This window comes from Microplitis demolitor, chromosome 3 (genome assembly GCF_026212275.2).
Source record: "Microplitis demolitor isolate Queensland-Clemson2020A chromosome 3, iyMicDemo2.1a, whole genome shotgun sequence".
Lineage (NCBI taxonomy): Eukaryota > Metazoa > Arthropoda > Insecta > Hymenoptera > Braconidae > Microplitis > Microplitis demolitor.
Genome location: NC_068547.1, coordinates 11,305,123 through 11,323,494, shown reverse-complemented (window position 1 = coordinate 11,323,494; position 18,372 = coordinate 11,305,123). Strand labels below are relative to the sequence as shown.

At 32.1% G+C, this 18,372-nt stretch overlaps 1 protein-coding gene across 1 annotated transcript in view; it reads left to right on the top strand.

Annotated features, from left to right (window-relative positions):
• LOC103570539 (EGFR adapter protein) overlaps positions 1 to 18,372 on the top strand; it is a 133,938-nt gene that overhangs the window by 2,569 nt on the left and 112,997 nt on the right. Inside the window, exon 2 of the mRNA XM_053737607.1 lies at positions 7,454 to 7,600. Within this exon, the coding sequence (XP_053593582.1) occupies positions 7,463 to 7,600 (138 nt within the window). The 5' untranslated portion in view covers positions 7,454 to 7,462. The remainder of the gene's footprint in view (positions 1 to 7,453; positions 7,601 to 18,372) is intronic.

Genomic DNA, 18,372 nt, shown 5'->3' with positions numbered 1-18,372 from the left:
TTTTTTGTAAAATTAATTAAAAAAACAATCTGTTTTTCAAAGTCATTAACTCGAACATTATAAAAATTGTTTGACTAATACAGGCAAACAAATGATAAACAACTTAAGCGAAATTATTAAAGTTACATATTTATTTATAATTTTATAGATCAAAATTTTACGCTATTTGAAAAATAAAAAAATAATCGATTTTAACAATCGATTTTTATTCAAACGATTCTACAACTTTAAAGTTGCGATGAAATAATTGATTTTTCACAAAAAAAAAAAATTATTAATTAAATACAATACTCCATTTATTGAGAAAATATTTTTTTTCTGAACTGTTTTTTACTGATAAGTTTAAATAAAAAATTATTAAACATAAACAAAGTATTTTATTTGTTATTATTTTAAATATAAATGACCATATGAAAATTTCATACTTCGAAATACAAACTTATATTTATACGCGGTGATATTTAACTTTAAAATAAATTTCGAAATCGATTTTTCAAAATAAATTGTTAGATGGTCGATTGTGCAACTTTAAAGTTGTGAGCAAATAATCGACTGTCAAATAATGTAAATATTAATTATTTTGAATTTGTGATTTTGGACCCATATTCGTTTTTTTATTTTGAACAAAAAATTATAAAATCGATTTTACACAATTGATTGTTAAGCTATCGATTCTGCAACTATAAAGTTGGGAGAGAAAAAAATCGGTTTATTTTATTTTTAAATCGATTATGTCAATAATCGATTGTTCAGAAACGATTAATTACCACAATCGATTGTCTTCAGTCGATTCTATTCGATTGTGAACAATCGAATAGTTGCTTCGATTTCGGCAACACTATTAAAAGTTCAAGTTAAATTCAAGTAGAATCAGATTGTAAATGAGAAAAAGTTTTATAAAATATTGACTTTTCATGGCTCTTTTTTACTTCTCATAAAAAAATTGTTCTTATATTTTTTTTTACTTATTTTCGATACTCACAAATTTTTGTTTGTTATAAATATATGAAAAGAATAATTAAATGATTCTTAGCGAGTAAAAATTTAAACTTATAACATTTATTATCTTTATTTATGTTTAGGTGAATTTTACATATTTCGAACTGTAATATTTGTTTTTCGTATGTGTACATAAAAATATTTCCATTCGATTATATATGCATACAGTGGGGTTAATTCTCAAAACTTCTTTTAATACTTCTACATCAGCACTTGTATATATTTTAAGAGTTATCCTACACTCGTGAGGAGTTAGGACTCGCAAAAGATTTATCGCGTTTACTGAGCCCATATCTAATCTTCATGGGTTACATTTTTTTATTTTTAATACTAAACTAATACGTGTGGGCAATCCACAGCGAAATAGAAAATAATAAATAACTTATGCCTGAAAAAACAATCAGGACATATCTTCATAATTTATTACTTATCATCAGGTTATCAATTAAAAAAAATAATCAGTTTTAAACGTTAATCTTTTTGCAAATGATTATACAAGTACCGAGAAAAACAAATTTACGTTTGAATAATAAACTTTATTACGTGTGTAAAAATAATCAATTTATATTTTATTGCTTAATGAAAAACTTGTAGGGTCTGGTCGGGGCAAGATGGTCCGACCTCGAATATGCTTAAAAAATAAAAAATTGATTTAATAAGAGTTCTTTCGTTATCTAAAATTTACTAAGGAGATAGGAATAAAATAGAGTATTCGAGGTAAAATGACTTACCTAAGAATCTAAAAATGTAAAATTATTTTCATGGAACAAAATTTTTTTTTAACTCGTATACGAGTTTATACTCCTACACACGGAAAGAAAATTATGGGAATGGTTCCCATAATTTTGTGAAATTTCATCCTATACTAGTATAGGAATGACGACCATAAATTATGGGAGTAGTTCCTATAATGATAGGAATGTTACCCGTAATTTAGATTTAGATTTAGATTTATTTTATTTATGCCAAAGCTTAACTAGCCAGATGGCAAGGAAAAACGTTTACATTACATAAGTCCTATATTATAAAATAGATGAAAGTCTTGAAGTTAGTCAAAGGTCGAAACTCGCAAAAAACGGGCCACGATTCAGTATTGGTTGAAATTTATGCACGCGCGTAGCGCGCTATTCAAATTTCTAGTATATTAAATATTAGGTAGTTAATCTAACGAGATCATTGAAAACTAATATATACTTAAACATAATGTACAAAAGAGTAATATTATGACTGCTAATACATAGATTATTTTATAAAAGGTTTATGTAATAATTAATTCTAACATATTTTCCATTTAATTGTTTTTAGTTTAGATGATTTAACTGAAAAATTGAGCGATTTAACTGAAAATTAAGAGAGACAAATTAGAGATCTAGATTTAATAGGTAGTCGAACATTTTATTCTTAAAGATTTCGATACTAGATGAATTTATCACGTCAGCTGGTAATTCTTCCCAGAGACGGATACAGGTAACAACAAAAAAAGATTCAAACGCAGTCGTAGCAAAATTTGGCATCTTAAAATTTACATAGTTTTTTTTGCTGCTAGTCTTTCAGAACATCTAGTATCGATATGGTCAATAAATAATTTACGTAATTAGCAGGGCCAGGGTTGCCAATCTGTGGGGAATTCCCCAAACTGCGGGGAATCTCAAGTTGGTTAGGGATTTATTGGGGATTGGCATTATGTGGGGAAAATGCGGGGATTTTGACATCCTATTCTCGTCGGAAAACATTTCATCGTTTATTATCGATAACAACATTTTTTTGAATCATTAAGTATGGCTCAAGTACTTATGACGGTTTCGTGACGAAAAATCAAAATACCGGTAATTGTACATCTCTATGTAAGGGATGTCCAAGTTTGTTAGTTGTCTGTATTGTCTTGTCTATGATCAGGGGATTCCCTTTTTCTCCTTTATTAAATGTTTTGTTTTGTGACTGATAAATGGATGATTTAACATGTAATGCATGCATCCCTCGCGGTTTTGAGAATGCCGTAAAAATGCCGTATATTTTCGGCATTTATGCACATGTCGTAAATTTACCGTAATAATTTGGTATTAATATGGTTATATTGGCCAGTTTTTCTCCTGTAGTTATGCGATATACTTTTTGTACTTATGCTGTAGAGTTACCAGATTACTACAGTAATATTACTATAAAAATGCTGAACTTTTACTGAAAAAATGCTGCGAAAAAACTATAACAATACCGAACTTTTACCAAAAAAATGCTGTAAAAAAACTGTAAAAATGCCGAACTTTTACCAATTAAATGCTGTATAAAAACTATTATACGATAATGTTACAATAATGAAATCGTTGTTTTTGTGATAATAATACTGTCAGTATCCTGCAATTTTGCCAGATTTACGCTGATAAAATAGAAAATTGTGAAAAATATGATTTTATTTTTTGTTCGCTTCTGCATTTAACATCATCGAAAATGTGCAAAATGTAATATTTTTTATTTTATTTTATTGGTTCACACAATTCTTACTCAAACAAAAAAATGTAAGTGAAAATAACTATCTGTGAAAATTGATGTTTTCAATTTTTTAAAGTTCGTTTGTATCCATCTGAATACAATTAGTAACATCTTTCAAGTAAGTGATTTGGCATAATGGCTACCAGATCAGAATTTGAATAATTAGGTCTCGGGATCGAGTCCACGAGTAGACGGGTTTTTTTTTTTTTTTTTTTTTCATGACAGTTATTGCATATAATTTTGTAAGGTTATATATAATTATATAAAATTAAATAAAAATTTTTTTCTGGGTAGAACGGTTAGATGCTGCAGAAATGCCGAAAATATACTATAAATATGCTGTATAATTACGGTTTTAATGCTGTGAAAATACCGTATTTTTTCTGATTTATTGCCGTAAATATTCTGAATTTATTTCGTAAATTTTGGCAATAATACGGCAAAAAAACTGGCCAAAATAACTCGAGTAATACCATATTTATGCGATATTTATACCGTACAATTCCGGTATTATTTCGGTATTTCCAAAACCGCGAGGGATTGTCTTCGTTCGTTGTTGTTCGTAGTTAATTAGTAGATCCAAGTTTAAAAAGTTGTGTTTGTTTCTGTCGCAAAGTAACGATACGATTTTGTGCAAATATGGACAAATGATTATTAAAAGTCAAAACAAAAATAAAGAAGATAATCCTAAGGTAAGGTAATTAAAACTAATACAATATATGTTTTTGCTTCGCACAAACTTTGTTATTTATCCGGTTAATTTACCTAGTTTTTTTTTTAGCTTAAACGTAAAAGAGAATCTGATCTTGAGTTATCGGAGGCGTCAACTTCTAGTACAGAAGGAAATGCCGCTCCAAGTTCAAGTTTGACTTCAGTAGATTTGACGACAAGTGAGTCAAATAGTACACAGATTTTAAAAATAAAACGCTTGAATCAATTTAATGATTTGTGGCTTAAAGAACCAAACTTCTCAAGCTGGTTATGCAAAGATTTGAATATGAGAGATGGAAATCATTTAGCAAATTGTAAACTCTGTTCGGTGTCGATCCTAGCGCATAAAAGTGACCTGATTCGACATATGAATTCAGAACGCCATAAGAAAAAAGTATCAGAAATAAAGAACGTTCCCAAACTTTCAACGTACTTGCCAGTGACGGATTTAGACATAGATGTTCGAAAAGCTGAATTAAAACTAGCCGGAGCGTTGGCTGAAAATAATATACCAATATCATTCATGGATACCTTGGGACCGCTCTGTAAAGATATTTTTTCAGATTCAGCTATAGCTAAGATCACAAATTTATACAGAACCAAAGCAACAGCTATACTTAAGAATGTTTTAGGAAACACATTTTTAGAAGATATAAATCAAAAATTACGTACAGAAAAAAATTTCTTCTCATTAATTATGGATGAAACGACGGATCAGAGCTCTTTAAAACAATGCTGTTTTACTGCTGTAATCGATGATGAAAACACCAATCGGGTAGAACATTTGTTTTTGGATATGGTGGAAGTGTCATCAGGCACTGCTGTGGGACTTTATGACTGTTTAAAACAAATGCTTCTAAATAAAAACATACCCATAGAAAACATGGTTGGATTTAGTTCAGACACCACAAACGTAATGGTTGGGGAACATAGTTCCGTTTTTGCTCTTCTTAAGAACGATTTACCTCACATTGCTCTAGTGAAATGCTCCTGTCACATGATACACTTATCATCATCGAAAGCTTGCCTCAAATTACCCCGAAATGTTGAAGATTTCTTGCGTTCTGTTGGAGCACACTTCAGTAGAAGTTCAAAAAGGCAAATGAAATTGAAAGAGTTTCAGGAATTCTTTCAAGTGGAAATACACAAAATTATCGCGCCAGCTCAGACTCGCTGGTTGTCCCTGAAAGCGTGTGTAGATCGTGTGTTAGAGCAATATATTCCATTAAAAGCCTACTTGACAGAAACAGTGTTCACTGATCCATCGAAGACTACCGAAGAAATGCTCATTACAATGAACAACCAATTCACTGTCGTATATTTAGAATTCATGTCTTATGTACTTTCACTGGCAACGAGCTTCAACACCTTGTTTCAATCAGAAACATCCCTTCTTTACAAATTGAAACCAGAAGTAGAAAATCTTTTGAAAACACTGTCTGCTAATTTCATGAAAATGAGCTACATCAAGTCCTGTGCTAATATTTTAAATGCTGACTTCAGAAATTCAACACACTTGCTAGGTTTAGACGAAATATATATTGGATTACAGGCTGGAGAAAGTATGGAAGATTTGAAAAAAGATGAAAATGTACCTCGTGCAGCTATTGCAGATTTCTATAAGACATGCCAAGAATTTTATATGGAATTTACGTCGGACATTATTAAGCGATTTGATTTTGGAGATCCTTTATTTTCTATTATATCTGTTTTAAATCCATTAGAAGCTCAACAGTTTAAAATTAAATCACTGGTGCCTGTACTGAAGCGATTTCCAGTGCTTTATAAATTTGTGACAGCACAAAAATTGGACGATGAGTGGCGAGCTCACGCTATGCTGGATTCTTATCAACATGGTCTTGAAGTTCATGGAGATAACATTGATGCTGAATGTTACTGGGGTAAAGTGTTTGGCATGAAAAACGCTGCGGAAGAATACCTGTTCTCAAACATAAAAATTGTTATTTCATTATTGCTGATACTGCCTTTTTCAAATGCATCAGTCGAGCGCAAATTTAGTGTCCTTAAAGTTTAAAAACTGAAAACGGCAATAGATTAAATACAGACACTGTAGTATCATTGATGGCTACAAGGGAAGGGATTAAAAAACTGGGCGGCAGTGTCAAGTTTAACCCTTCGAACAAAATGCTTTTGACTAATATATGGAAAAAAATATAAAAGATAAACAATAAATATTATTTAAATAATTGATTGTAGTTTCATTTTATAAAAAACTTTTGAGGGAAATTTGTGGGGAATCAGCGGATTTTTATCCCCAAATTTGGGGAATTCGATCAGGATTTTTGGGGATTTGGACGAATTAGCTTTGGCAACCCTGCTGCAGGGCTTGCCTATACTTAATAGTTTACGAAAGTAGCTCGCTAAGAAATAGATTCGACGGCTATTTACCGATAAATACCCAAGCTTACGCCTATAAGGTGTGATATGCTCATCGCGTTTTAGATTATAAATAAAACGAATAGCTGAGAATAGAATAGAATTTGTAACATTTCTATTGCTCCTACTACTAGAACTACTATCAATAGCACCAGATTTGTTTTTCTTTTCAATTTTTCTTATAGTAATAATATCAGAATTGAATCCAGATAAATTTAGCACTTTGAATACACTCGAAGCAATTTCCATCAATGTTGACTGCGTTGTAACTGACTCTGGTATGCCTGAGATTACCAATTCTAATGTAGTTGAGGTTGCATTTTGTAGTACGTTCGCTAGCGTTTTTGCCATTACGTTTGATTCTTTTTTGAGCGTTTCAAGTTCCATAGTAACCTCAACAATTTGTTTAGAGTTAGTAGTTACATTACTGCTTAATCTAGCCAAACCTTTTTTAGTTTGTTCACTTTGAAGGCTGTCTATGCGCTCCCTAAGATTATCATTTTTTGTAGACATAGTTTTTAAGCTACAGGTTAAACTGGGAATCTAAGCTAATACCAATTTTTGAGATGAAAGAGATTGCATTACAGCTGTCAGCATCTCAGTATTTGACATAATGGACCATCCATCAGGTAAGGTGTCTTGTAACTCAGCATCAGAAGATTTAATCGAATCAGCACCAGAAGACTCCTTTACGTTTGTATTTCGACTATTTGCGCTCATAATTGTAGGCAAGAAAACTGAACCACTATTTGGAGATAAGGGGAAAGACTTTTTTTCCGTATGTTTATAAAGCAATTAGAAGTGTAAATTCACTATATTTATAAGTTGCAATAATTTTTTTAAATTGTTTTTGTTACAGCGGGTGCAAATGGCCCACGCGTTGAGACGCATTTCATATGCGACCTGTGAATTACAGCACGCGCAGTTTAGTTTTCTAGCTCGAGAACCACGAGCCCACTTTACTATACAATACTGTCATTCTTTTATCACTGAATCACCCGAACAGGTAAAAACTTTATAATTTTTTAGCAATTTTATTGATAACGAATAATTCATAATTTGACAAAAAAAACTAAGTATGACAAATTGTTCATTTCTGTGTGAAAAGATAACGTTGTCTACCTCTTTGTTTCACAAACAAAATTAAATATTTCAAAATAATTTTTTTGTCTAACAAATCAGAACGTTGACAAAAACTTTATGTTTAGCCTTCTTAAGCGATAAAATTTAATCAAAAACTCGATTCTCGTAATTTTTTTTATCAATGTGAGAAAATAAAGTAATTGTATGTAGGATTTTTTACCCCCGCCGATAAAAGGATTTACATAATTCCCAAGTATTGTATATTTTTTAATAACTACCCTGATAGCCAGAGTTTCTGATCAGAAATATGGTGTACATTAGACTGGGCCAAAAAAATCGATTATTTTTTTTTTCTTTCAATACTGTGAAAATATTATTCCTGATGCCCAAAAAAAATTATTGTGCAAGTTTGAGCCCTTAATATTGATATTAAGAGTTGTATCGTTACGAATATTCATTTTTTGACAGAAATTTCATTTTTTACCCGAAACTTGTAAATCATCTATCTGAAAAATTTAAGCAATACATATTTTTAACGGAAATTGAATTTCCTACAAAAAATCTCTCCTAGTAAATTGACGTAAAACGAGTCATTTCTTTGTAACCGTGCCTTAAATATTGATTTGTTTTTTAAATTTGTAACGGGGTAAATTGAGTTTTATTATCAATCAAAATCGTGATTTTTCACGGTTGGTAAATTACCCTACCTGCAACCCCAAAGGAGCATTTGATTAAGTTTTTCGACTTGATGCCGAGCGCGCTAAATGAAAATGCTATTACGCGAGGCCCAATTATAATTAGGCAGAGGGGGAATTTTCCGATCACGGCCAAAAATTATCGAGTGAAATTAATAAAAGTGCAAGACAGAAGCGAAGAAGAGGCAGAGCCAATAGGACTGGGCAACCATCAAGGTGAGACTCGTGACCGGAGCGATCAAACCTAGAAGAGAAGCCAATACCATAGACGCCATTATCCGACGCTATTAATATATCAGGTAAATTATTTAATTGGGACTTGGTTTTCATATTGTGGAACCAAGCGATAAAATAAAATACAATTGTTACAAGATACCAGGCAGGTGCCGGTACCTTTTATTATTAAGAACTGATTGCGTCTGAATAGCAGGTTGAAGGAGAGTTCGAGTGTTTTGGCGAAGACGAGAATTTGATCCGAGTAAATTTGGAGGAGGTTACACGAGACACACACGGTCTATAACAACTACCCGAACAAGAGAGAACCTAATACATGGACTAGAGAGAACAAGACACGGACAAGCACAACTAATACAGAACGAGCGACGGAAAAGTATCAACGTAAATCGTAATAGGTATTCTGTAGAATATTCCAGGCGGGGAGCCGGAATATTTGTTAATTTCAACATATAATTTAACGCAGTGCTTGCGAAGTATTGTCGTGTCGATTTAACGTGTAATAAAATAATTAGAAAACCGGACTCAACAATAATTAGTTTTGATATTTCCAGGCAGGTTGTTAGCCGGAAAATTCTTCTGGAATTTTTCAGGCAGGTCATGTAAAGCATTCGCCGGAAAATCAATTGCGTTCTAGTCAAAATTATCTAGTCACTAATATTAAGATAAAATTAATTATAAGTATATTAAATCAATTCAACAGTAAAATCAATTAATAAATTTATAAACGTTAATTGTGTCGGCAAGTAAAACGTGAGAATTGATTTCCGAGTTTTGAGTTATGTGATATCGATGTCGTGATAAATTGTTAAGCGGTCACATAACATAAACCATAAAACTGGCTTAACAAAATTTTTGATAAAGGAAAGATTAACGTTTATAAAGAAATGAGTTGTTGTTGAAGTTATTAGTGATTTTAAAATGATAAATAATTATGTGGAAAGTAATTTTTATTAAGAAATAGGTTTAATAGAATTTTATATTGGTAAATGTGTGAGTCAGTGAAAGTCGTAATTATGAAGATCGTGAAAATTAAATAGTTGTAAATAAATGTCATAAATTAGTGAGTAGTGTAAAAATCACGTAGAGGGTCCTGAGGACCGCGCGAGTATTAAGATTAAGGTTGAGCCACGTAGAGGGTCTAGTTGACCGCGTGGAGAGATGAGTTTAAAATAAGTGTGTGTGTGAAATAGTTCAGAGGACTCAGTGTGAGTGTGTGTGTGTGTGATTTAGCCGAAGGTAGTTGGCGTTAAGTAATAAAGTTTATAAGATAAAAGTTTATAAGGTTCAATAAGGTTTATAAGGTCATAAGGTTTATTGATAAAAGGTTAAATAAATGAAGATTAAATTGTTTAAAAGTGAAATAAATTAATTGATTATAAATTATCCTTCCTCATCCTTCTCTTACAAATTAATTTTACACCGACCCTGATGATCTAAGATCCGGCTCTGGGAGGCCGTTATCACTTCCAGTGGCGCCCTTGAAAAAGGATGACCAGAGTAACAGCATAGCCCTGTTCTAAATTCTTTGTTTTTTTTTGGATTTTTGTGACTACTAGAATTACTAAAATTTTTTCTAGTCAAGATACATATTTTTGAAGTAAATTTAAAGCTCTACAGAAAAGGAACCAATATTGTTTGCTAAATTCACTCTTTCGAAAGTTATTCAAGTTATTTAAGTCGTTTTTACTCAACTTTAACTTTAAATAACTTTCGAAGGAGTAAATTTAGCAAAAAATGTTAAGAGACCTTTTTTGTAGAGCATTAAATTTCCTTTAACCCTTTGTAGGTCGCATAATGAGCGCGGCGCCGCCTTTTTTGCATTTTTCATTTTTTCTCGAAATTGAGTTCATTGATAATTTTTAAAAAAATTAAATGCATTCTTTTAACCTTTCTGAAAATTGTGACGTTATTAATAAGCATAAAAATATATACAAAGTAATTGAAAAAAGGAATTTTCGGAACCGGGCGGCGCTATGCCGCCCGATGCGAGCGAGCCTCCGGGAGATTTTCTAACTGCGCTGTTGCCAAATGTCGTTACTGTCACTATTTCGATCAGTTTGAGCACATGTGAGGTACAAAAATAAAGTAATAGTTGAGGTTAATTTTTACTGTTTATATTATAACTTATGTGATTTTTTAAAAATAATGTAATAATTACACTCGTATTCAATATGATTTATATAAAAATAATAATAAAAATACAATTGATAAGTAAATTATTGTATAATACATCATACTAAAATTAACAGATGTCTGGATTTATATATTACTAATTATTTAAATAAAAAAAAAGAAACAAAAAAATTTTCAGATAAACAAATTTAAAAAATAGCAATGAATATCAGTTTTTTAAATTATTTTTCTTTTTAATCTTTTTTTTCAATCAATTTCTTTAATCAAAGATTGAATTTAATTATAATTTTATAATTTGGTCCTAAATGTTGAATTTGATTATGTTAAATTTAATAATGTCACGTGTGATAAAAATAAAAATAACAGGAAAAAAATGTTATTATTCAATTAAATTTATGATAAAATATAAAAATAAAATTATATCTAATAATAAAACATTGAAAAAATATTTTTATCCCACAAGGAAATACTATTCGGTTACATTTGGCAACAGCGCATACGTTTTAACACGGTGGCGGAGCGCTCACCATGCGACCGACTTAGTTCGGAAAAGACACGCTACCTACGAAGGGTTAAAAATATGTATCTTGACTAGAAAAATTTTGATATTTCAAGTAGTTACAAAAATCCAAAATAAAAACAAAGAATTTAAAAAACAAATCAATATTTAAGGCACGGCTGCAAGGAAACGGCTCGTTTTACATCAATTTACTAAAAGAGATTTTTTGTAGGGAATTCAATTTCCTTTAAGAATGTGCATTGCTCAAATTTTTCAGAAAGATGATTTACAAGTTTTGGGTAAAAAATGAAATTTTGGTCAAAAAACTAATAGTCGTAACGATATACCTCATAATATCAGTATTAAGGGCTCAAACTTGCACACTAGGCTCTCACCCTGGAGCACTCCCTCAGTGACTCTGAACTTATCTGGGAACTGATTTCCTATTTTAACTTGCACATGTGCTTCCCCGTAGAGGCTAATGAGGGTATTTATAAACTTCGTACTTACTCCAAGGAGATGCAGTTTTTGCCAGAGCTTTAGGTGAGAAACTGAGTCGAAGGCTCTTTTGTAGTCAACAAGGATGACGCAGGCTTTGGCCGCTAAACGCAGACGGAAATGGACTGCAGACTGGAGTATAAAAATTGTTTCGGCACAGCTTCTTTTTCTTCTAAAACCCATTTGTGATTCGGGTATAATTTTAGCTTTTTCAGCCCAAAATTCCAGCCTTTTTCTTAGAAGTTCTGTGAAGAGTTTCGTCAAGCAATTTACCAGGGCGATTCCCCGGTAGTTTGTTGGGTCTGTGTGATCTCCTGCCTTAAAAAGCATACAGAGATTGACCGTGGACCGACTAATCTCCTTGGAGTAAGTACGAAGTTTATAAATACCCTCATTAGCCTCTACGGGGAAGCACATGTGCAAGTTAAAATAGGAAATCAGTTCCCAGAGATCGACTAACAGCTTGCCAGAATTCAGCCGGGTTTTTCGTGTTAGCGAAGGATTCTTGAATCTGCTTGATATATAAGACTTTCTTACTTTCAATCAGCTGTTTGTAGTCTGATTTAGCAGCCAGATAGTTTACTCTGTCCATTTCACCAAAGTTGGATTTGAAGCAAGTGTTATGCTTCCTGAAGACAGGTTAACAGTACACACTATTCCAAAGCCGTTTGGGCAGAACTGAGTGGAGCGCACGCCGGGTTACAACGATATGGTTTCAACATAGTACAAAATTACTAAACGTTTAGTAATTTTTGTATACTATGTAGTAGTATTTCTTATGCGCATAATAAAATTCATAATACACGTAGTAAATTTTACTTCATGAATAGCAAAATTTATATTCCGTTCAATAATTTATCAAATCTCAGAAATGTAATATTTACAATATTGCTTTGTAAAATATATTTTCCGTTGTATTGTATTTATTAAAAATTAATGTAATAAAATTTACAACTCTGTTTAAAAAAAATTCAAACATGATAGTAAAAAATCTATTACGTATAGGAATTTTTAAAATCTGCATATTGTAATAATTACTGAACTGTAAATTTTACTAAACGTTTTGGAATAATTACAAAATGAAATGTATTTATTCATTTCTGTTAGTAAATTTTACTAAAATATTGTAATTATTACTATATTTTCGAGACTCGTTTTCTCCGTGTAGGAAATTGAATGCTCTACAAAAAAGGTATCTTATATTTTTTCCGCAAACCTCACCATTCCAATGATATTGGCGATTCAAGTTTGCTTGTTTTAAAACAAATTTCATTATTGTTTATGAATTTTATACCTCGACAATAAATGACTATTATAAAATGTGCAACACAAATTTTTGTAGAAAATTAACTGCTCTATAAAAATGGTATCTCATGTTTTGACGATTAAATTAAGCGTTTGAAAGATATTCATCATCAAACTTTCATGTGTACTGATTTTGAGAGTTTTTGATAAGATAATCACAAAAATTTCTATGTAATTTATAAGTTTTGAGAAAATTTACACGAATTTTAGTTTTCATCAGCTGAGAAACTTCAAAATATTTATCAAGTTTTCTTTTATTTGTAAGTTTCTTAGTCTATATTTGAAAAAATAAATTGTACATTATTTATCGCTTAGTTAATAATTTGTCGATAAAAAAAGCAGTTTTCATTATAAATATATTATGATATGTTTCAGTTTTAGAGAAAAAAAATGTCCAATTAATTATAAAAAAGTTTTTTATTTCAATTTTCAACTGAGTTAATAATTTTCAACAATTCTTTATTATGAGAGGGTAATTTTTTCGATGCTCTTTAACAACGTGCAATAAGAAATGAAATACAAAACAAAATTCTCTATAGAAGAAAATTTTCCTAGAACAATATCTAGCTATAGTGGAAAAATTTTTGAGGCCGTTTTGAAGACAAGATCGCAAAAAAAAACAAGTAATCGTGATTTCTAATAATTAAAAATAAAATAGTTAGAATTATTGAAAAAAATTTCCAAAAATTTTGAAAATAAAAGTCAAATAATACTTACATTAATGACAAAAAATGAAATTAGTGTGAAATTCATAAATTGGATTGAAATTTTCCTGTTTCTCATCAAAAATTAGTACACATGAAAGTTTGATGATGAATATCTTTTGAACGCTTAATTTAATCGCCAAAACACAGGATACCATTCTTTTAGAGCAGTTAATTTCCTACAAAAATTGGTATTGCGCATTTTATAATAGTCATTTATTGTCGAGTTATAAAATTCATAAACAATAATGAAATTTGTCTTAAAACGATCAAACTTAAATCATCAATATCATTGGAATGGTGAGGTTTGCGGAAAAAATATAAGATACCTTTTTTGTAGAGCATTCAATTTCCTACAAAATTTTTTTGTAACATTTTTTTGTACAATCAATCAATGACGAGGTATGAATTTTTTTTCTATTGGACTGAGAAAAAAATAAAAAACTGCGATGCGGAGGATCTTCCTATAAAAATTAAGAGCTTATATTTGGTGAGAATTTTTTTAAGGTGTCTAGCAACCCATTTTTCGATCGCATGTGTAAAGAAGAAAATAGTTGATTTTTTTGACCCACCCTAATATATAGTTATATAGTAGAACAGACTTTTGAGGACACGATTGTGTCTACAATTCTTATCTCATGTCAATGAAACTTTCTACACTTTTTTTATGTGTAATTTCCACGGTTATGTTCGAAGATAGGCTAAATCGGTCGATTAGTATAGAAGTTATGGCTGTTTGAAATTTTAACGATTTTACGAAAAAAACTAGTTTTTAATCATTTTTAAAGTCCATATAACTTTAAAACTAAAACTCATAGATAATTTCTGTAAAAAAAAATTTAAAGCTTGACTAAGAAGCTTTAATTTATCACCTTAAGCTTTATATTTAGACCATTTCTTCCAATAATTTGAGAGCCTTGAAAATTTTAATGGAATCAAAAAATGTTGAAAGTATAGTTTTCATTCTACATAACTTATGCTTGTCCCATTATAATCGAGTTTCGTCAGTTGTATTTTATTGTGCACAAAATAACTTGTAAATTTCATTGCTATTTTATATTTTTAAAGTATTTCTTTTATTATTTATGATGTATCAAATGTACCTCTAATCTCGATGATTATCACTGGTCTTGTCATTACGATAGCACCCACAATTCTTATCCGATCTTAATGAAATTTTTTACACTTTTTCTATAGGCGATTACTTTGATCAAGTTCAAAGATCGGCTGAATCGTTCGAATAGTTTTGATATTATGGCTGTTTGAAATTTTCATGATTTTTCGTAAAAATCAGTTTTTAACCACTGTTAAAGCTTATATAACTTCAAAACTAACATTCATAGACAATTTCCGTGAAAAGTATCTGAAAGCTTGTCTAATAACCTTTAACTTATGACCTTAAGCTTTATGTTTTGACTATTTCATCAAATAATTTTATAGCCTTGAAGTTTTGAATGAAATCAAAAAATGTTGGAAATATGGTTTTCACTCCACAGAACTGAAGCATTTCCCATTACAATCCAATTTCGTCAGTTGTATTTGATTGTGAAGAAAATAACCCGTAAATTTCACAGCTATCTTGTATTTTAAAAGTATTTCTTTTATCACTAATGATGTTTCAAACGTACCTGTACGCTCTATTATCAATAATGGTCATTACGATAGCATCCACAATTCTTTAAAGATTCTAATAAAATTTTCTTCATTTATTCTATAGGTTATTATCGTGATCAAGTTCAAAGATGGGCTGAATCATTCGAATAGTTTTGAAATTATGGCTGTTTGAAATATTCACAATTTTTCGGATAACACATAAATTCAATTAAAAAAAAAAAATTATTATTATTAAAGTACTAGAGTTTGTGATCATTAACGTTTAAACTATTTAAGTGAAGTAAATAACGTGAAAAAAACTCGGTGAAAATTCTGCTGGGCTCTGGGCGCGAACTGCCGTCCTTCTGATTGCTGGGTTTGAACGCTGGCTACTGGACGAACCTACTAACGTTCAATTGAAACTTTTATATGTTCTACTTGTTCATTTTACTACAACCACTCGGTTTTATGAAATATAAAGAGCAATTTAATTTATATTTTCGATTAAGAAAGAAAAAAATAATTTCGTATTATTTATATTATAATTACATAATTTTTTAAAATAAAATTTATTAAATTTAATTGATTATTTATCAAGAACCCAGCTTAATTATCTTACTCTACCACCATAATTCCCAAGTTAGGGTGACTCTCGGCTTGGCCAAGGCTAGGTTATCTAGTGTTGGCCGATGTTAGGGTAACCATCCAACGGCCGAGGCTAGGTTATTCAATCTTGGCCCATGTTAGGGTGACTCTAGGGTTGGCCAAAGCTAGGGTATTCAGTCTTGGCCCAATCCTGGGTAATCATTGGAATGGCCAATACTAATTACCCAGTTATGGCCCAGGCATGGGACAGTATAGGTTTGCCAAGACGGGCTTCCCAATAATGTCCCAGGCATGGCCCCGTCGTTCAACTCGGGGGCTTCCTGTATGGGTAGAAGTTATTCATAGCTGAGTCCTAGCTAGGGTCTACCGTGGAAACCCAGAGCTCGGTGAGCTAGTTCTGGTTCAAGCTTGGGCCAATATTGAAGAGCTAGAGCAGGGTTACTCATGACTGGGCCTCGTTTGGGGCCAACAGCGGAAAGCCAGCGCTAGGTTGCCCACGACTGGGCCTTAGCTAGGGCCGACACTAGGAAGCCAGAGCTGGGCTTACTAGTTCTGGTTTAATCTCGGGCCAGGGATGGAAAGCCAGCGCTAGGTTGCCCACGACTGGACCTAAGCTAGGGCCGACATTGGGAAGCCAGAGCTAGGTTGCCCAGTCCTGGGCCTTAGCTAGGGCCGGCACTGGGGAGCCAGAGCTGGGTTACCCAGTCCTGGTCCGTGCTTAGCCCCGTTGTCAGAGCTTGTAAGTTCTTACATGGGAAGCCGCCATCAGGTCTCGAAAATAAATTTTTCCCAATTTCATAATTAAATTCTTTATCTGGACCGACAGTAAGCTCTAAGCCGCCGTCAGGTTCCGAACTAAAATTTATTACATTATCTGAATTGAATTGTTCGTTCTGACCGACAGTACGCACCAAGCCGCCGTCTGGTTCCGAACTTAAATCTATTAAATTTTCAACATTACAATCTACAACTGGACCGACAGTACGCTCTAAGCCGCCGTCTGGTGCCGAAATTAAATTATCTATATTATTTGATAAAATTCTTTTAAATTTATTTGGTTTGTTCAACCAGGACTGATGTGTACGATAGCTACTAGGGCTCCGATTTTCCCTTATTATTTGTTTTAACGATTTTCTAGCTTTCGCGCCCTTTTTCCTCGGGGAATAGGAGGGCGAAGCTAGTTTTTTGATCGATCCGTGTGACTAACGTCGATAACACTGGTCGGTTGAGCTTCGACGCAATTAGAATGGTTGTTTACATTATTAATATTATCATAATTATTATTAACATTGTTATTACGAACAAAACGATTAGAACGGTTTCCACGATTATTTCGATTATCATTTCTTTTAAAATTATTTGAATTTGAATTCGGGTTTCCCCTATTAAAATTATTCACACTTGGTTGCCCACGATTTCGGTTATAATTGTTACCATTATTATTAAAATTATTATTATTTGAATTAATATTTGGCCGAACGGGAATGTTTGGCGGATGTAAATTGAGACCTCCCGTAAACCCGGACTTAAATGAATCGCCATTTACTCTAAAACAATTTTGTCTGACGTGTCCTCTTTTAAAACAAAAGTTACAGACATCTACTCTGTTATTCATACACTGTTCAGACAGATGACCATTTTGCCCGCAGTTAAAACAAAAGTAATGGTGGGAATTACGACCAGCAGTTACCTCACTAAATGTACGCGATATGGCATTCGAGTTGCCATTATTATTCGCGTTGTAGGAATAACGTACTCGATTATTTGAAGATCTATTTGATGAGATATTGTTTTGAGGAGTTTGGACAGTAGCTGTCGACACACAAACAATTAATTTGCCGTCCTCTCCCTCTCTAATTTCCTCGATAACGAGTGGTTGTTTATCATTCATCATATCAACCAAAATAGGAGTACGCGGGAACGAATGTACTGCTGAGAATCGCGATTTTTGTTTTGTCTTAGCGTGCGACCTATCGGATGGCTCAGACACACGTTTATTTTCTTCTAATAGCGCGGCAGCCTCATGTAATACCGATAAGAGGTCATCGTAAGTGTTCACTGACCTAGAGAATACTAAGGTGGAAAGATTTCTAGGCAAGTGATTACGGATGCACGTAACCTGTTCTGATTCAAGAGGTGGGTTACGCATCTCACTATATTTTTGTTGAACTCTAAACTTGAAATCGATTGACGATTCACCGGATTCTTGTCTTAATTGACCAATTTCCATCAACAACTGAGTGTCTGTTTTTTGTGAGCCAAATGCTCTTAAAAGTTCCCGTTTAAAATGGTCATAGTCGGACCAATGTCTGCTGTACACGTCATACCACTTAGTAACTTTCCCAGTAAAAATATATCCAAGTATTTTTACAAAATCCGTTATGAGCCAACCCTCGCGAAACGCCATGGCCTCAAATGAAGCCAA